Source organism: Pelophylax lessonae (genome assembly GCF_965119305.1).
Source record: "Pelophylax lessonae genome assembly, chromosome: 2".
Lineage (NCBI taxonomy): Eukaryota > Metazoa > Chordata > Amphibia > Anura > Ranidae > Pelophylax > Pelophylax lessonae.
This window is the reverse complement of record NC_138769.1, coordinates 543,346,622-543,367,043: the sequence shown is the minus strand read 5'-3', so window position 1 is coordinate 543,367,043 and position 20,422 is coordinate 543,346,622. Positions and strand designations below refer to the sequence as shown.

General features: G+C 42.7%; 1 protein-coding gene across 1 annotated transcript in view; it reads right to left on the bottom strand.

Moving 5' to 3' along the window:
- Positions 1–6,338: 6,338 nt before the first annotated feature.
- Positions 6,339–20,422, bottom strand: part of LACC1 (laccase domain containing 1) — a 34,523-nt gene continuing 20,439 nt past the window's right edge. Inside the window, exons 3-6 of the mRNA XM_082248551.1 lie at positions 17,098–17,279; positions 16,071–16,236; positions 11,343–11,568; positions 6,339–6,617 (exon numbers count right to left, since the gene is read on the bottom strand). Coding sequence (XP_082104677.1) covers positions 6,443–6,617; positions 11,343–11,568; positions 16,071–16,236; positions 17,098–17,279 — 749 coding nt within the window. The 3' untranslated portion in view covers positions 6,339–6,442. The remainder of the gene's footprint in view (positions 6,618–11,342; positions 11,569–16,070; positions 16,237–17,097; positions 17,280–20,422) is intronic.

Here is a 20,422-nt window from a genome sequence, read left to right as displayed (position 1 = left end):
GTTCCTTTGATAGAAAGCATACTTGTCCAATGCTGGGACATGTGCTGTCTATCATAGGTAGGAGCCGATCCAGGAGGCGGGACTTGTGTGATGGCGGGTGCCCGGGCTATTCAAATTAAAGCTGACACAGTGGGTGACGCAGGCCTGTGTGATGACCTAGCCAGCTCTCCTCTTCTCTCTGATCCTCTGCACTGGTGAGGTTGCATTGGATGGGCACTGGTCAGGCTGCATTTCTGGGCATTGGTCAGGTTACATTGGATGGGCACTGGTCAGGCTGCATTGCTGAGCACTGATGAGACTGCATTTCTAGGCACTAGTCAGGCTGCATTTCTGGGTACTGGTAAGGCTGCATTTCTGGACACTGGTCAGGCTGCATTTCTGGACACTGGTCAGGCTGCATTGCTGGGAACTGGTCAGGATGCATTGGATGGGCACTGGTCAGGCTGCATTGCTGGGCACTGGTCAGGCTGCATTTCTGGGCACTGGTTGGGCTGCATTGCTGGACACTGGTCAGGCAGCATTGGATAAGCACTGGTCAGGCTGCATTGCCGGGCACTGGTCAGGCTGCATTGGATGGGCACTGGTCAGGCTGCATTGCCAAGCACCGGTCAGGCTGCATTTCTGGGCACTGGTCAGGCTGAATTGCTGGGAACTGGTCAGGCTGCCTTTCTTGGCACTGGTCAGGCTGCATTTCTGGACACCAGTCAGACTGCATTGCTGGGCACTAGTAAGGCTGCATTGGATGGGCCCTGGTCAGGCAGCATTTCTGGGCACTGGTGAGGCTGCATTGGATGGGCACAGGTAAAGCTGCATTGCTAGGCACTGGTGAGGCTGCATTGGATGGGCACTGGTCAGGCTGCATTGCTGGGCAGTGATCAGGCTGCATAAATCGGCACTGGTCAGGCTGCATTGGATGTTGCTGGGCACTGGTCAGGCAGCATAAATGGGCACTGGTCAGGCTGCGTTGGATGGGCACAGGTCAGGCTGCATTGCTGGGCACTGGTCAGACTGCATTGCTGGGCACTGGTGAGGCTGCATTGCTGGCCACTGGTGGGGCTGCATTGCTGGCCACTGGTGAGGCTGCATAGATCAGCACTGGTGAGGCTGCAATGCTGGGCACTGGTCAGGCTGCATAGATGGGCACAGCTGAGACCTGCATTCTTTATGTAATGCACTGCTGAGCCCTGCATTCTTTATGTAACGCACTCCAGAACTCTGCACTCTGTTTTTTCTCTATCTTATCTTCATAACATTCGGTAGTCATATCTCAAATAATTCTAAGAAGTATCTTTTTTTTTATCTCATGGATGAAATGTGAGAAATAACGTATATATCATACAATCATTCCATAAAAACATACCACATACACTGCATATCTAATTTGAGGAAAATATGCTTATAAAATAGTTTATCATTTGCCAATAAAAAAAAAAATATGTCCCCAGATTTCATTTTTAAAATCTGGACACCTTATGATAGAAGTCACAAGACTGCTCTAACTGCTGATGAGAAAAGGTATTTAGCAGTTAATATTTACTAAAATAATTGCATTTCCATGTTCTGTGTACTGTGTGATGTCAGATATAGTGATTGCAGGCTCTTTAGTTTAGTAACACTTTAAAAGAGAAGTTGCTGCTGATCCTCCTGCTCCCCACTCCTCTTGCACTTTTGACATTTAATGTATTTTTTTTTTGTTAGAGAGTGGGTACCTAATTACCCCCTTCCTCCCAGCCCGCAAACTCCTGGGACACATTACAGTTCCAGGAGGCAGCAGGACTATTCACAGAGTGCAGCACTCTCGCATGCGCAGTTTAAAGCCGCAGGGAGTCAAAGCTGCCTTCCCACAGTAAACATGATGGCACCGGGGACCTTAAGACCAGCAAAGAACTGGCTCAGGTGAGTACAGCGCTGAATTCCTGGACTGGTAAGTGTCTCTTTATTAAAAGTCAGCAGCTACAGCATTTGTAGCTGCTGACTTAAATTTTTTAAAAACTGCTTTTCTTCCTCCTCACCTCCCTCCACCCCTCCCTTCAACTTTGGGCATTTTTTTGGGGGGAGCAGGTAACTGGTTTTGACAGGTACCCATTCCCACTTCTGTCTGCATCGTCTACTCTAGGCAATCCAAATATATGTTGCCCCCCATTCTCTCTGCCTGCAGCCTCTTGGGACATGCCACATACCCCAGGAGACGGGTGTGACCATTTACAGCCTCCCACAGTTAGCATGGCAGCACTAGGAATCCAAAAAGTGACGAAGAACAGGTCTGGGTGAGGATAGCGCTGAATACCTGGACAGGTAAGTGTCCTTTTATTAAACGTCAGCAGCTACAGTATTTTTCAGTTTTATAATTTGACTGAAATTAATCTTCAAATACACAATTCAATTTCTATCACTTGGCTGCTGAAATCAGTCCATTCCTCCATCCATGCTATACAGCATTGATGGCTGAATCTCCCCTGCCAACTATTATATTCTGACAGCTGGCAACCGCAGCTGTCAGAATACCTGAACAGTGACTGCAGCTGATTGGATGCCGTCAATGTTTACCCAACAATTTTCTGCCTGGCTGCTTCAACTTTTTAATCAAAGTTTGTTGATCTGAATGTTGTCAGCAAGGCCAGTCATAATTAGAATTTCAGCCTCAGTTCTAACAGTGTATAGTCAGCTTGTTGCATATAAATATGAATTCCGTTTATTTTAAAGGAATACAAAACTGGATTAAAGTATCCTTTGTTTTGTATAACTCCTGTATATCTCCTGATAGACATGTAGGACAGAATATACAGGTCCTTCTCAAAAAATTAGCATATTGTGATAAAGTTCATTATTTTCTGTAATGTACTGATAAACATTAGACTTTCATATATTTTAGATTCATTACACACAACTGAAGTAGTGCAAACCTTTTATTGTTTTAATATTGATGATTTTGGCATACAGCTCATGAAAACCCAAAATTCCTATCTCAAAAAATTTGCATATTTCATCCGACCAATAAAAGAAAAGTGTTTTTAATACAAAAAAAGTCAACCTTCAAATAATTATGTTCAGTTATACACTCAATACTTGGTTGGGAATCCTTTTGCAGAAATGACTGCTTCAATGCGGCGTGGCATGGAGGCAATCAGCCTGTGGCACTGCTGAGGTGTTATGGAGGCCCAGGATGCTTCGATAGCGCCTTGAGCTCATCCAGAGTGTTGGGTCTTGCGTCTCTCAACTTTCTCTTCACAACATCCCACAGATTCTCTATGGGGTTCAGGTCAGGAGAGTTGGCAGGCCAATTGAGCACAGTAATACCATGGTCAGTAAACCATTTACCAGTGGTTTTGGCACTGTGAGCAGGTGCCAGGTCGTGCTGAAAAATGAAATCTTCATCTCCATAAAGCTTTTCAGCAGATGGAAGCATGAAGTGCTCCAAAATCTCCTGATAGCTAGCTGCAATGACCCTGCCCTTGATAAAACACAGTGGACCAACACCAGCAGCTGACATGACACCCCAGACCATCACTGACTGTGGGTACTTGACACTGGATTTCAGGCATTTTGGCATTTCCCTCTCCCCAGTCTTCCTCCAGACTCTGGCACCTTGATTTCCGAATGACATGCAAAATTAGCTTTCATCTGAAAAAAGTACTTTGGACCACTGAGCAACAGTCCAGTGCTGCTTCTCTGTAGCCCAGGTCAGGCGCTTCTGCCGCTGTTTCTGGTTCAAAAGTGGCTTGACCTGGGGAATGCGGCACCTGTAGCCCATTTCCTGCACACGCCTGTACACGGTGGCTCTAGATGTTTCTACTCCAGACTCAGTCCACTGCTTCTGCAGGTCCCCCAAGGTCTGGAATCGGTCCTTCTCCACAATCTTCCTCAGGGTCCGGTCACCTCTTCTCGTTGTGCAGCGTTTTCTGCCACACTTTTTCCTTCCCACAGACTTCCCACTGAGGTGCCTTGATACAGCACTCTGGGAACAGCCTATTCGTTCAGAAATTTCTTTCTGTGTCTTACCCTCTTGCTTGAGGGTGTCAATGATGACCTTCTGGACAGCAGTCAGGTCGGCAGTCTTACCCATGATTGCGGTTTTGAGTAATGAACCAGGCTGGGAGTTTTTAAAAGCTTCAGGAATCTTTTGCAGGTGTTTAGAGTTAATTAGTTGATTCAGATGATTAGGTTAATAGCTCGTTTAGAGAACCTTTTCATGATATGCTAATTTTTTTAGATAGGAATTTTGGTTTTTCATGAGCTGTATGCCAAAATCATCAAATATTAAAACAATAAAAGGCTTGCACTACTTCAGTTGCGTGTAATGAATCTAAAATATATGAAAGTCTAATGTTTATCAGTACATTACAGAAAATAATGAACTTTATCACAATATGCTAATTTTTTGAGAAGGACCTGTATATATATATATATAAATATATATATATATATATATATATATATATACACATACACTATAGTGTCAAAAGTATTGGGACGCCTGCCTTTACACGCACATTGACTTTAATGGCATCCCAGTCTTAGTCCTTAGGGTTCAATATTGAGTTGGCCCACCCTTTGCAGCTATACCAGCTTCACATTTTCTAGGAAGGCTGTCTACAAGGTTTAGGAGTGTGTCTATGGGAATGTTTGACCATTCTTCCAGAAGCACATTTTTTAGGCCAGGCACTGATGTTGGACGAGAGGGCCTGGATCACAGTCTCTACTCTAATTCATCCCAAAGGTGTTCTATCGGGATGAGGTCAGGACTTTGTGCAGGCCAGTCAAGTTCCTCCATCCCAAACTCGCTCATCCGTGTCTTTATGGACCTTGCTTTGTGCACTAGTCCACATCATTTGGTGGAGGGGGGATTATGGTGTGGGGTTGTTTTTCAGTTGGGCTTGGCCCCTTCATTACAGTGAAGGGAACTCTTAAGGCATCAGCTTACCAAAACGCTTTAGACAATTTCATGCTCCCAACTTTGTGGGAACAGTTTTAGGATTGTCCCTTCCTGTTGCAACATGACTGCACACCAGTGCACAAAGCAAGGTCCATTAAGACATGGATGGGTGGGTTTGGAAGTGTATACTGTATATACACATACACACACACATATATATATATATATATATATATATATTTATATACATATACACATACATACACACACACACACACACACACTATATACCAGTGATGGCAAACCTATGGCACGCGTGCCACAGCTGGCATGCAGATCCCTCTCTGTGGGCACGCAAGCAGTCTGGTGATCGCAGGTAGAGGGAGATCCATGGACATTCCAGGCTCGTGGGGGTGGGAGCGCGGCAGCAAACAGTGGCGAGGGCGAGGTGTGGGAATCTATCTGCACAAGGCGGGTGAGTGGGCCTCCACAGGGTAGAGTCTTTCTCTCTCATCTCCCTCCTCACTCTCCTCTCTCAACCCCCCATCTCTCAGTCCCCTTCTCTCTGACACGTCTCCCTCCCTCAGTCCCCCCTCCCTCTCTTACACCCCTCTCTCTCTCAGCCCCCCCTCTCTCTCTTACAACCCCTGAGCAGTGCTGGGTATCACTGCTGCCCCTGGAGGATAGGGATTGCAAAGTGCACAGGTGAGAGGGGAGCGGGCGCTGCACCTGCTGAGGAAGGCGGGGACTCCTAGAGGGGCCATTACTGTAGCAAGCTATGTGTTATCTCCTCCCGGGGATCAGACATATGGTGGGGTGAGTGGATTTCTGTCCTCCCCCTCCTCTGGATGCAGTCACATGACCTCTGGCAGGCTGCTCTTGCACCTGTTGCACTCGGGCTCAAAAAGGTTTGCCATCACTGCTATATACAGACACATTCATATTTCAATCGTGTAGATATTAATCCTTAGTTATTCAAAGAAAATAAAGTATTTGATGTCAAGTCCATTTTCTGAGCTTGTAGACCTATTTATTAACTCTTAACTCTTGTTTCTTAGCATCATCGGTCAACCATGAAGATCTTTAATAATTAAAGCTCTTGCTGGTAAGGAAACAAAACAGAATCTTCCCCACTGGCAAGGGTTTCTGTTTTAGGACCTTTCACCAACACAGTTATGGACCAACAAGTCTATAAGTTCACCCGCACGGACAAAACTAGGTCTGGCATCTGCCATTGTCACTTGTATATGCACATTGTACATATGTACCTGTTGTTACTATTACCAGCAGCTCATGGCTGTTTAATATTACCTACCAGCGCTTCCTTATCAGTTTGAGCATATACCAAATATAGATTTCCGGTGAGATTATTTACATTGCTAAATTGCATTGAATGTCACATACAGTCATTTTGATGAGGTTTCTTAATAATCTGTCACAAAATTTACAAACACTATTAAAAAAAAAACAATACATTATCTCTTGCATTTTGGTGCAGTCATAATACATTAAATAGGGCACATATATGTTTCCGTCACATTCCTGAGTAGATCAATGAGTCCTTCTTGATTATCCTCTAATGGCTATGAAGCAGATTTGTGTTCCAAAATTTTCACCGTCTCGAACATGAGAGAAAAATTTCTCGGGATGACAGGAGGTGCAAGGTGTGACATTTTGGCTCTTGTCTGCAATGGTGTCATCTTGAATATTCTGAGGCAGAATGCCACCGCGTTCCAGGAGAACACTAGGATTAAAACATAGTCATAAGGACTTCTGTGAAGGCTTAACATGTTTCCATAAAAAAAAAAAAAAATTCTTAAAGTTTCTATTGCCATATGTTGATGGAAATTGGGGGGAAGATGAACCAGGGAAGACAAATTATAAGCAGAATAATTTTAGCTTTAAACATATTTGGGTACCTATATTATGTATTACACTTGACCAATTCTATCAGTTCTTTTAGCCCCAGCAAGCCAGAAGATGTTGTATGGAGAGGAGGAAGATCTCCATCAAGTACACAGAATTATGCTTGCTGTATACTATATAAATCTGATCATTAAAAAGTGAACAATCCACTACTAAGTACATATAGAGTGATCCCCTCTTTTTCATTGGGCAGAAATGAGGCGCACCAAATCATCAATATCAAATAAAAGATTCCAACCAAAAACTTGGAATAGTGGAAATAAGGAAGATTCTATTGATAGATAGATAGATAGATAGATAGATAGATAGATAGATAGATAGATAGATAGATAGATAGATAGATAGATAGATAGATAGATAGATAGATAGATAGATAGATAGATAGATAGATAGATAGATAGATAGATAGATAGTATATAGATAGATAGATAGATAGATAGATAGATAGATAGATAGATAGATAGATAGATAGATAGATAGATAGATAGATAGATTTTATCTATAGATAGATAGATACAGTGGGTACGGAAAGTATTCAGACCCCCTTAAATGTTTCACTCTTTGTTATATTGCAGCCATTTGCTAAAATCATTTAAGTTAATTCTTCTTCCTCATGAATGTACACATAGCACCCCATACTGACAGAAAAACACAGAATTGTTGACATTGTTGCAGATTTATTAAAAAAGAAAAACTGAAATATCACATGGTCCTAAGTATTCAGACCCTTTGCTCAGTATTTAGTAGAAGCCCCCTTTTGATCTAATACAGCCAGGAGTCTTTTTGGGAAAGATGCAACAAGTCTTTCACACCTGGATTTGGGGATCCTCTGCCATTCCTCCTTGCAGATCCTCTCCAGTTCTGTCAGGTTGGATGGTAAACGTTGGTGGACAGCCATTTTTAGGTCTCTCCAGAGATGCTCAATTGGGTTTAAGTCAGGGCTCTGGCTGGGCCATTCAAGAACAGTCACGGAGTTGTTGTGAAGCCACGCCTTCGTTATTTTAGCTGTGTGCTTAGGGTCATTGTCTTGTTGGAAGGTAAACCTTTGGCCCAGTCTGAGGTCCAGAGCACTCTGGAGAAGGTTTTTGTCCAGGATATCCCTGTACTTGGCCGCATTCATCTTTCCCTCGATTGCAACCAGTCCTCCTGTCCCTGCAGCTGAAAAACACCCCCACAGCATGATGCTGCCACCACCATGCTTCACTGTTGGGACTGTATTGGACAGGTGATGAGCAGTGCCTGGTTTTCTCCACACATACCGCTTAGAATTAAGGCCAAAAAGTTCTATTTTGGTCTCATCAGACCAGAGAATCTTATTTCTCACCATCTTGGAGTCCTTCAGGTGTTTTTTAGCAAACTCCATGCGGGCTTTCATGTGTCTTACACTGAGGAGAGGCTTTCGTCGGGCCACTCTGCCATAAAGCCCCGACTGGTGGAGGGCTGCAGTGATGGTTGACTTTCTACAACTTTCTCCCATCTCCTGACTGCATCTCTGGAGCTCAGCCACAGTGATCTTTGGGTTCTTCTTTACCTCTCTCACCAAGGCTCTTCTCCCCCGATAGCTCAGTTTGGCAGGACGGCCAGCTCTAGGAAGGGTTCTGGTCGTCCCAAACGTCTTCCATTTGAGGATTATGGAGGCCACTGTGCTCTTAGGAACCTTAAGTGCAGCAGAAATCTTTTTGTAACCTTGGCCAGATCTGTGCCTTGCCACAATTCTGTCTCTGAGCTCTTCAGGCAGTTCCTTTGACCTCATGATTCTCATTTGCTCTGACATGCATTGTGATCTGGAAGGTCTTATATAGACAGGTGTGTGGCTTTCCTAATCAAGTCCAATCAGTATAATCAAACACAGCTGGACTCAAATGAAGGTGTAGAACCATCTCAAGGATGATCAGAAGAAATGGAAAGCACCTGAGTTAAATATATGAGTGTCACAGCAAAGGGTCTGAATACTTAGGACCATGTGATATTTCAGTTTTTCTTTTTTAATAAATCTGCAACAATGTCAACAATTCTGTGTTTTTCTGTCAGTATGGGGTGCTATGTGTACATTCATGAGGAAGAAGAATGAACTTAAATGATTTTAGCAAATGGCTGCAATATAACAAAGAATGAAAAATGTAAGGGGGTCTGAATACTTTCCGTACCCACTGTAGATAGGATAAATAGATAGATATATTCTATCTATCTATCTATCTATCTATCTATCTATCTATCTATCTATCTATCTATCTATCTATCTATCTATCTATCTATCTATCTATCTATCTATCTATCTATCTATCTATCTATCTATCTATCTATCTATCTAATTTAGGGGACAGCACCGTGGAAAGAGTTTAAGTTAAACTCCTGGAAAAGTAAAAATGCTCTCTTGCAGGATTAAATATACTGCGGGTTCAAGGGCTAAATGTTAATTTATGTCAAGGGGCAGTAAAAAGCAATTTCACATACCCAACCCAATTTTTTGTGCCTCCTACAGACAGTGCTCCCCATGCTCCGACAGTATTAGCATCTTCACATCCAGCGCAAGGCCACAGGTCCTACATTGGTATTGTTGACATCAGAGGACCAAAGACCGCTGGAGTGTAGAGGAGAGGATGATGCTGGGATTGGTCTAGCAGTGGAGAGACATATGCTGGAGAGGAGGATCGGACAAGTAAAACTGCTTTTCAGAGTCCCTAGTCATAAACAAGCGTTTAAGTGTGTGTGTGTAAGAGGTGATTTTTATTTTGCTTGTCCAGAAAAGTCCAGCTTTAAAGAGAAATGATGAATTATATAAAACCAGAATTAATTACAGCTCTGTAAGCCAATTTAGCTCTACAGCAGATAGTGTTATAATTCTGATTTTAAAAGGGGTAGAATTACTGTTGTTGTGGACGGCTTTAGATAAATGGTTCTGTGTATAGAATTACACTCCTGTCTTACATTCACAGTGTTCCAATGCTTTATTTAATTTACAGGATTTAATATATTGTGCTACATCCATAATGTATTTGAATTTAAAAGATTAATACATTGCAAGTACAGTGGGCTGTACTGGATGTACTACTAGCTAAATAAAACATAGTACTCAAGGGAGCTCCTATTCATGAATATTTGACATAATAAGTAATGTAAGTTTGTTTAATTCCTCTACAGCCACAGTACACGACCCACTTACAGCATGTCCTCTCTAACCTTTCAAACATACTACTACTCTGCAGAGAGCCTTTATATATGGTTTAGAAATATATCATTCCCATTTATCCAAATAGTCTTACAGTCATTGAAGTGTTTTATTGTCGTGAAAATCATCTTCCTGAACCTCAAGTTCAAGACATTTTGCAAATTCTTAGGGCCCATTAAAATCGACAAATGTGCATAGAAGTTTTTTTTTTTTTTCTTGGTGTTAGGCAGATGTCTTGCATAATTTTTTTCTGTAGTCTGTGTTTTAATATGTGCTTTGATGCGTGTTTTCATTGTGTTTTTGAATTTAAAATTTGGAGTGGATAGGGTTAGCAACCATTAACCAAGGCTTGTTAATTTTGTGACTTTGATGGGCTTCCCAATGTACTAAAATGCAGAGAAAAAAAAATAAACAGACAAATACAGCCATGGCCAAAAGTTTTGAGAATTACATAAATATTAATTTTCACAAAATCTGCTGCCGTTTTTATGATAGCAAATATACTTCAGAATGATATAAAGAACGATTAGATGAATTGCAATTAATTGCAAAGTTCCTCTTTGCTATGAAAATGAACGTAATCCCTCAAAAAACATTTCCACTGCATTTGTGAAGAAGGCTTCAGCGTGCCCATGAAAGTTCAGCAAGCGCCAGGACCGTCTCCTACAGTTGATACATTTGCTGGATTGGGGCACCACCAGTGCAGAGCTTGCTCAGGAATGGCAGCAGGCAGGTGTGAGTGCATCTGTACGCACAGTGAGGCGAAGACTTTTGGAGGATGACCTGGTGTCAAGAAGAAACCAAAGAAGCCACCTCACCTCACCCTGGCCTGCTGTAAGGGGGGATCTATATGGGGGACCAGCCTATCATGACAGAGTGAGTGACACGACATTGCGGATCGGATGTGCCCCCCCAGATGTTGCGCCCGGTGCGGCCAGCCCCCACTGCACCCCCCACGCTACGCCACTGGTGAGAAGGAAAGCAAAGCCAAGAAATGACAGAACCCAAGAAATACTGTACTACATGCACAGAGAGCTAGATTATGGAAGGAGGATGGGGGTCAGCCTAGGAAGTGGGATTGATATAGGAACTGTCTCTGAATGTAAAAGCATTACTAGAACACAAGTGCCTTGTGTGCAGTAAAAATTACACGTTACTAGAACACAATTTTGCTTTCACCTTTAACATTCTGTTATTTTCTAAACTAATGTGCAAAAGATAATGTATAAATTCTACAGGTAAATAATCTACACAACTGCAAAAAAAAGAAAAGAAAATCCTTATCACTAGCATTTATTGTGCAGTAAACATTTGGTTTAATGTGTTTAGTAGGGAAAGCATTAGAGTGAACTGTTGAAAAAAAATCTGGCTTACCGAGTAGCTCTTCTGATATCAACATATGGTCTTGGGGACTCAATCTGTCGGACACATTGTGGGTCTATGTCATAAAAAGCTCTGGCTTGTTCCTGATATAGGGTAAAGCAGCATGGTCCCACTGATGGTCCCAGAACAACCAGTATATCCTTAACATCACACTGGTACTCAGATACCATGGCCTTTACTGTGGCCATTGAAACTCCTAGCAAAGTCCCTTTCCAGCCTGCCAAAAGACACCATTTTAGAAAAGTTTATGAAAATAGTTGTAAAGGTAAATTACATTTTGAGTACAATAGTTTAAATATCAATGTAGCCATACAAATGTTTTTGCACTAATGCAAAAGTGATATAATAAGACAATGGGAAGGAGCTGAGATATAGGAATTGAGTAATACACAATGTTCTTCCAGAAAATAATTGTGGTTCTTTTTGGACTGCTATGCTATTTTTAAATGATCATGAGAGTTATTTTTTTAAAATAGAGTACAGGTTTACTTTTAGACCGTCTTCTCATGTGCGTATTACCATAACACATGGTATTGTACCATACACGTTAGTGTGGGGTGGTGCCATTAATTCTGAATAGCACCCATCTGCATTAATTCAATGCATGTGTGTTACAGTGTACCACAACACGTGATAATGCAATACTGTGTGTTGTGGTGTGCTACATTGGGACAAAAGAAGCAGGTGCAGTTTTTTCAGTACCAGTATGCTAGCAGCCCATTCAGATGAATGGGCTGCCTTAACATAACGCACATTAATGTGCGACATAACACGTCATTGCAATGCGCACATGTGAATGGGGACTACTACAGAATGTTTTACTCCTGAAATTCTCGGGGTATTTTTGATTGTTTACCCAGTATTTTTACAACCCCATTCCCAAGAGTTAACTTACTAAGCCCTGGTTTTTCATTTTGAGATGTGAAGCATTCATAGACTGGCTTATGTAGGGGGAGGTAAGCCCCCATTAACACTTATTGCAAGCAAAACCAGGTGATTTAGAGGATTTTTTGTGGATTTTTAATGCTTTTGGGGGTATTGTGCAGGAGTAGAATCACACTTTTTTGACCCTGCAGAATTTTAAATAGGAACCCCTGAAAAACAAGCATAAACACACTTTTCTGGCACCTCCCTTAAAGTCTATGGGGCCAAAAACGTGCAATTCTGCCCCAAAGCAGCTCATGCATTTTTCCAAGCTTCATGTGACAGGGGACAAGCAACAGAATGCTCAGGTGTGAATGGATCCATTGAGAATAATGGGATTCCCCATCTTGAGTGTCTTCGCACTTCCAGAATCATGCAACAAAACACAGAGGTGTAAAGAGGTGCTAATCAATAGCAACAGTGTGTGTTTCTACTCAGCTTTATCAAGTAAAAAAGTTATTTTTTCCTTGTGCATAAAACTGACATACATAAGAGTAATTTAATCTGTGAGATGTTTGTATGGGTAACAGCAGACAGATTCCACAGAAAGCATTCACTTGTGACCTGCTGTCACTCTTGGTCGCAGCTAAGGCTTGCCTTCAGTAGATACGTCTACAGCTCCGTAAAAGCTTGCAGTGCCCTCTGTCGTCAAGTCAGGCCCTACACATTCTCAATTAGAAATGCCTTGTTTTTCACTCCACAAGAAGCCTTCTAATAAAACATGTTTGTGTTCTCATAATGGTCAAATTGGTTTAGCATCATTTTCAGCAGTAAAATGAAGATTACAGAAATGTCATTAGTAATAAGCAGAAGCGTGTTTTGTTGGAAACAAACAAAGGCTTCATTACCGCCCATGTATTACCAAAAAATATAATTACTTAAACTCTAGATGAGTCAGGACGTGTGTTATCCTGATAGGACTTTTCTGTTTTGTGGTCTTTGGTTATTACTCATAGGAGGTGAGATAGAGTGGTCATACACCCCACTGTTATTCGGGGGGGGGGGGGGGCAAATGTCTTTGTCAGGATATCTATTTTGCCAGCAATTGGATTCAAAGGAGCACTCTACTTTTAGACCTGTTTACTACACCCCCCCCCCCCCGTCCAATATCCATAATTATTTTCCTTCCAAATAAGGGTCCTTTGCACGTCCTCTTTATTTATCATGTCATAAGGCAAGGTTTCCCAATGTACATTGCTTCAATAATTGCCAGGACTGCTTCTGTTTATGAATATGACACACTGCAACAATGGAAGGATAGGTGGGGGGGGGGGGGGCAAGAGCTCACACTTCCTTTTTGATTTTGACAAAACAATCAGACTTGATGTATCCATACTTTATCATTAAAAGGAGGAGTTATGCTATAAGATCACAGTGCAGATTGGAATTTGGCTACTCATTGCTTTTTCTTGGAATATTGTAATTTTTTGGACTAAAAAAAATCTATCCCCATTACTAAGCTCCAGGGGGGAAGAGCAAAACGCATTAGTAGCGTGGCCTGATGGGTACCCAGGCTGAGGATGTCTTCCCTATTATCGTACTACTCCCATGGATGTGCGGCATCTGGGATCCCTTCCTTCCTCTCTCCAGTGGCCACAGGAGCTGGGACGAGCTACACTCCCTTGTCAGCACTACCACAGCAGCGAATGCATTCACCATCTACAATCAGTACACGAGTGGCACACTAATCCTTCAGGGGCCACAAACAAATCTAAGGCAGGGCTAAAACATGAGATTTAGGGCCTGTGCCAGTGGGTTTGCGTTAGTGTCAAACGGGATTTAGGTTTATGTAAATGAAAAACATGTTGTTGGTGGGGGGTTAGTCATCCAGTCTACTCTGTCTGGATGTTTGTGATTTGATTTGTTGGGATTGTTTCTTCGGTTTGGTATATGTCTTTAAAACTACACCTATAATCTAACTTAGTTATTTGTGTAAGCCCTGAATTTTATTTTTATAACAAACATATTAGTCTTACCTGCTTTGTGCAATGGTTTTGCACAGAGCAGCACAGATCCTCCTATTCAGGGGTCCCCCACTAGTGCTCCTAGCTCCTTCCACCTCCACTAAATGCCCACCATAGCAAGCCGCTTGCTTTGGGGGCATTTGTGCAGGCTTATTCCTGAGTTGGCTCTGTGTGTTCATAGACACACAGAGCATGGCTCAGCCTCGCCCCTAACTCCCTGCTCGCTGGCTGTAACTGACAACATCGGGAGCCAATAACAAAGGGGTGTAGATAGCGTGCTGTGTTCAAATGCAGCAAAACACTGCCTTTGGATGCATCGCAGTTGAGAATGGTAAACATTTTCTAAAAAAGTGGACCATGTTAGAAATGCATTTGAGTTCTCCTAAGGTCATGAGCGGCCATGATCTGTTTCAATGATGTAATCAGAGGTTTGTGTGTTATGTAATGTAAAATCATCTCATAGACAGGCATGCATGACAGGGCGTATATCACCAGTGTTGGTCATCTTACTTTAAAAAAGTAATTAGTTACAGTTACAAATTGCTTCTCCCAAAAAGTAATTGAGTTAGTGACTCAGTTACCACATTGAAAAAGTAATTAGTTACTCAGCAAAGTAACTGTGACTTTTTTTACTATTCTATAATGCAATTACGTTCTATAAGATTTTTAATAGAGGTGGCGGTGTGGCACACTGTGGGGGTCTGAGTCCTCCTGACTGTGAGTAACTGTATTTTGTTTTTTTGTTTTTTGGTACCTGCTGCCTGGAGTGGCTGGCTGCTGGTGGTGGTGGTGTGGCACACTGGTAGTGTGGCACACTGGTGGTGGCGGTGTGGCACACTGGTGGTGGTGGTGTAGTACACTGGTGGTGACGGTGTGGCACACTGGTGGTGGTGGTGGCGGTGTGGCACACTGGTGGTGGCAGTGTGGCACACTGGTGGTGGTGGTGGCAGCAGTGCGGCCCACTGGTGGTGGTGGTGGCGGTGTGGCACACTGGTGGTGGCGGTGTGGCACACTGGTGGTGGTATGGCACACTGGTGGTGGCAATGTGGCACACTGGTGGTGGTGGTGGCAGTGTGGCACACTGGTGGTTGCGGTGTGGCAGACTGGTGGCGATGTGGCACACTGGTGGTGGTGGCGGCAGTGTGGCCCACTGGTGGTGTGGCACACTGGTGGTGGTGGTGGCGGCGGTGTGGCACACTGGTGGTGGCGGTGTGGCACACTGTGGTGGTGGGGGTCCTGACTGTGACTGAGTCTGTGAGTAACCGTATTTTGTTTTTTGGTACCTGCTGTGCTGCTGCTGTCTGGCTTGCTGCTGGTGGTTGTGTGGCTGGCAAAGTGGCAATGGTGGTCGGCTGGTCGCATGCTCTGCCCTCCTGGGCCTGGTGCACTGTGCTCTGCCACTCGCCTCTCATCCTCAAGTCTCCTCCTCCTCTCTCTCTCCAGTACCGCGGGCAGCGCCAGCCGTGGTCATAGAGGAGAGGGGGAATTACAATTTCACTACTGCCATCTAGTGGCGGTAGATGTAATTGCGGTAACGCAGCCGAAGTAGCAGCACCGGCGTTACAGGGAGGGCACGAGTATTCAGTTAGATTACTCGTTACCCTCAAAAGTAACTGTGTTAAGTAACACCGTTTACTTAAACGCAGTTACTTCCATCACTGTATATCACAACTAAGAAAATGGATAATGATGATAGACATGATGGTTTTATCAAGCTGAAGAAAAACATTGATTTTTTTTCTATTCCTTGAAAGTAAAGCATATTTATTGATGACGGTAACATAAACGTCAATTTTTTTGCTTTGTAATTAAAAACTAGTAGCGTTGTTACCTGAGTGGGCCGCTCCACAAACTTTTTTTACTGGATCACAGAAAAGGATTGGAATACAGTCTGCACCAGGGGCAGCAATTGTCACTCCTTTCTGGTTGGTGACTATTCCATCATATCTTTCAGGTTCTGTTTTTCCAAGTATTTTCACAATCTCTGCATGGTCAACCTACAAGACAAAACAGACTTTAACTGTAGATTTTTCTTTATTGTCCTGGCCTTCCTACCTTGACTCTGAATCAGGCCGAGTTCACACATATGCAAGGCGAGTGTGATTGGCTTTCAGTGGAGCCGGCTCACACAGCTCCAAAGTCTGCATTTAAAAAGAGTCCTGTGCGTCATTGGTTCCAAACCAGGTGCGAATTCAGAGAAAAATGTTGGCCTAATTTGTACCCGAATCAGTGATTAGGGATGCACCGGACCCCTTGATGTGAACTGAGGTTAGTATAACATAAGTAAGGTCACAGGGAAATCCGCCATAAGGCTGTAAATTGCATAGAAACAATTAACCAAATTGTAACATAATTGTAGCGATACAGAGCTGTGAATTCGTACGATGGATGCAGAATAGAGAGGCATATGAAAGTAATATAAGCACTCGGGAACTGCCAGGTCTTTGAGAACGTAACAACAAAGTAAGGACTAACCGATTCCTGTCCTGGCTAGCATCCCATTTGAGTTTTCTTAGTTTGGGTGTTAAAGCGAGAGAAAACAGAAAGAAGAGAGGACAGTGAGGCACAGAGCGAAGAGAGAGGGTGACAAAAAAAGGGGGGGAAGGGGGGGAGGAAAAAGTAAAAAGTAGGGGTTCTTCAGTCCATAGATAAATGTGAATTTATGGGACCCCACTTGAGATGGATTTCCTTTATCTAGATAGAATTTTGAAAATATGATTTTTGCTTGTACATGATTGGTTGCTGGAAATTAGCAGAGCAGCTCTCCTACTCACTAGGTTAGGAAACAATTCTATTGCAAAGTGAGCTTCCTATTTGCCTTTAGCAAACGGACCCCCTATTGTGACAATGTAGCTTACCTTTATTGGAACATAAGTCTGAGGATCAAATCCTGCAGCTTTTCCCAGGCGACGAAAGTTCTCCTCAACAACTGCTTTTGGATCCTTCCTCTTGGGACTGCAGAAAAGATTTAATCCACTAAGAGTGGGAATAGGGGTGATACCGCCACATCTTGTCGTAAAGCCATGCAGAAAGGTCTCTTCTGTAAAGAAAACAGTTGCAAGCAGACAGCTCAAGTGATTATCAGACATATAAGGTAATCCACGGTAAAAAGATCTACAATTTAGACATAGGACAATGTTAATTTTTTTCCTAGCTATCATCAACAACATATAAATTTTTAACGGAAAATCAAATCTCAAAAACTAAAGCATGGGCTCAGAAGATCTAATTGGTAATCATGCTACCAAGGTCATTTTTAGGTAGCCCTTCCTAGAAGGTACAGTAGGTGACAAGAAACCACATAAGTCATTGCTTAGTGATCTTTGCTGTGTGTTCAAGTGATTTCAGATCACACAATTATTCACTATATTACCAAAAGTATTGGGACGCCTGCCATTACACGCACATGAACTATAATGGCATTCCAGTCTTAGTCCATAGGTTCAATATTGAGTTGGCCCACCCTTTGCAGCTATATGCTTCAACTCTTCTGGGAAGGCTGCCCACAAGGTTAAGGAGTGTTTGTATCGGAATGTTTGACCATTCTTCCAGACGCCCATTTGTGAGGTCAGGCACTGATGTTGGAGAGATGGCCTGGCTCGCAGTCTGTGCTCTAATTCATCCCAAAGGTGTTCTATTAGGTTGAGGTCAGGACCCTGTGCAGGCTGTTAAGTTCCTCCACCCCAAACTCACTCATTCATGTCTTTATGGACCTGGCTTTGTGCATTGGTGCGCAGTCATGTTGGAAAAGGAAGGGGCCATCCCCAAACTGTTCCCACATAGTTGAGAGCATATAATTGTCCAAAATGTCTTGGTATGCTGACGCCTTAAGAATTCCCTTCACTGGAACTAATGAGCCAAGCCCAACCCCAAAAAAAGAACCCCATATCATAATCCCCCCTCCACCAAATGATTTAGACCAGTGCACAAAGCAAAGTCCATACAGACATGGATGAGCGAGTTTGGGGTGGAGGAACTTGACTGGCCTGCGCAGAATCCTGACTTCAACCCCATAGAACACCTTTGGGGTGAATTAGAGTGCAGACTGCGAGCCAGGCCTTCTCATCCAACTTCAGTGCCTGACCTCACAAATGCACTTCTGGAAGAATGGTCAAACATTCCCATAAACACACTCCTAAACCTTGTGGACAGCCTTCCCAGAAGAGTTGGAGCTGTTATAGCTGCAAAGGGTGGGATAACTCAATATTGAACCCTACTGATTAAGACTGGGATGCCATTAAAGTTCATGTGTGTGTAAAGGCAGGCATCCCAATACTTTTGGTTATATAGTGTATGTCTCATTGGAAGGTTATCCTGGTTCAGTTTTGAAAATATTTGTTTTCAGATATCTGTCATTTCTGGAGTGAACATGTTTCTAATAAGCCTTTCATTACATATCTATATTAAAGCGGAGTTCTGGCCACAGAATCGTTTTTTTTTTTTAAATACTTCCCAAAACAGTTATCTGCCGCCCTTCATACATCCACTAATCCGGTTTTATACATTTAAATAATAGATTGACAATCATTAAATCTTACTTTATAAAATGTTTGCAGAGCACCGCAAACTTTTTGCTGGTCACCCGAAGCCGTTGTGTGAAAATATATGCCCTGCTTCCTCTTTCTAGATGGAGGGGGCTGATGAATGCAGCGCGAAATCTCACGCATGACTAGTACTATGCGATCGGCATAGTATAGGGACGCCTATCATCGCGTTATTTCCTGTTTGCAAATAACGCGATGAGAGGAGCGGCCGGCCGCCTTCACCACTGCCTATTGCATCCTGGGAGTGATGACTAATAGCTCCCAGGACGCATTGTGGAACAGGAAGTGACGGCGCGGGCCGCGGCTGAGGAGGGTGGAAGTTAAAGGAAAGGTGAGTATATTTTCTTCTGAAACAAGGTAAAAAAAAAAAAACGGGAATATCCAATTCTTTTACAGGTGACAATAAGGAAGCGGATGCCACAAAATTGAAAGTAATGATTTTGTGGCCGGAACTCCGCTTTAAGTATGAAAGAACGTAGCGCACATTTTTGGAGAAATGTATGTTGTGTATAAAAAAATGCTCCAAGCAGTATTGTTTTTTCCCTTCCCCCCGGCTCTTTGAGTCTTCTCGATACTAACCAACAGAAAAGATAGCAGCTTTTACAGGAGATAGAATTTATTGGGAGAAAGCTGCAGCTCCTATTACACCAGAGTTGGGAAACATAATTCATCATTTGAACCTGTTCAGCCTTTTCTGCTGAGGAAGCATTTACACTGCTGGTATTTGCACTCTAAAAGGTACTCAAGTGTTTAAATGTCATTTATAGCTGAACAGCACCATCTACAGGACAAATACAAAAATGCGCCTTTGAACTGCTCTGCAAAGCAACTGTACTGCATTACAAGTTTTCATTTCAGAGAAATAATATGAAAGTGATATAATTACCAAATAAAATAAATGCCAGGAATTAGAACAATCTGAAAAAGGAAGAAGGGTCAAAAGAAGACAGGAAATTAAATATCTGCTCGATTGATTAGTTTGCTGCCACTTTCAAATGAAAACAAAATACTTTTACCTAAACAAATTCCAGTAGGTAAACAGAGGCGCTAAAGTGAACATAATATTAATCCCTGGACCAAGTCGTCATGACGAAACTTGTCAGAATGTGGCTGTAAGGCAATCGGGAGTGGCAAAGTACGAGAAACCGGAAGGGACATCCTGGCAAGTGACTCCGGTGGTGTGAGACACTGGTAGCTGGCACTGTGTTTAACCATGGATACTTTATAGATATATTCTCTGATACATGCTTGTTTTTAGTTTGAGCCATGTAAGTGAAATGTGTAAATCATGTTTGAGACATACTGTACTGGTGGAGCTCTCCACTTTCTTCCCATACATGAGCTGCATGATCCATTCTTATTGAGGTGGAGATTGCTGTGGATAAGTTCAAATGCCAAACATGAGAATGTGAGGCAAATAGATCCGGTGAGTTTAAACCTGATGGTGATGTAGTGGCATGCACTCACATGGTGTGGTGTAAAGATTTGATATCTTTATCTGATTGGACGCTTATCAATTGCATTGCACCTCTGGCAAAGTTGGGCACTTTCATTTTTACATTAACTTTTATGTGGACTTTCTGTTTTTTTTTTTTTTTCCTGTCACTGGGTGTTTCTTATTTGGGTTATAGGTTTTTCA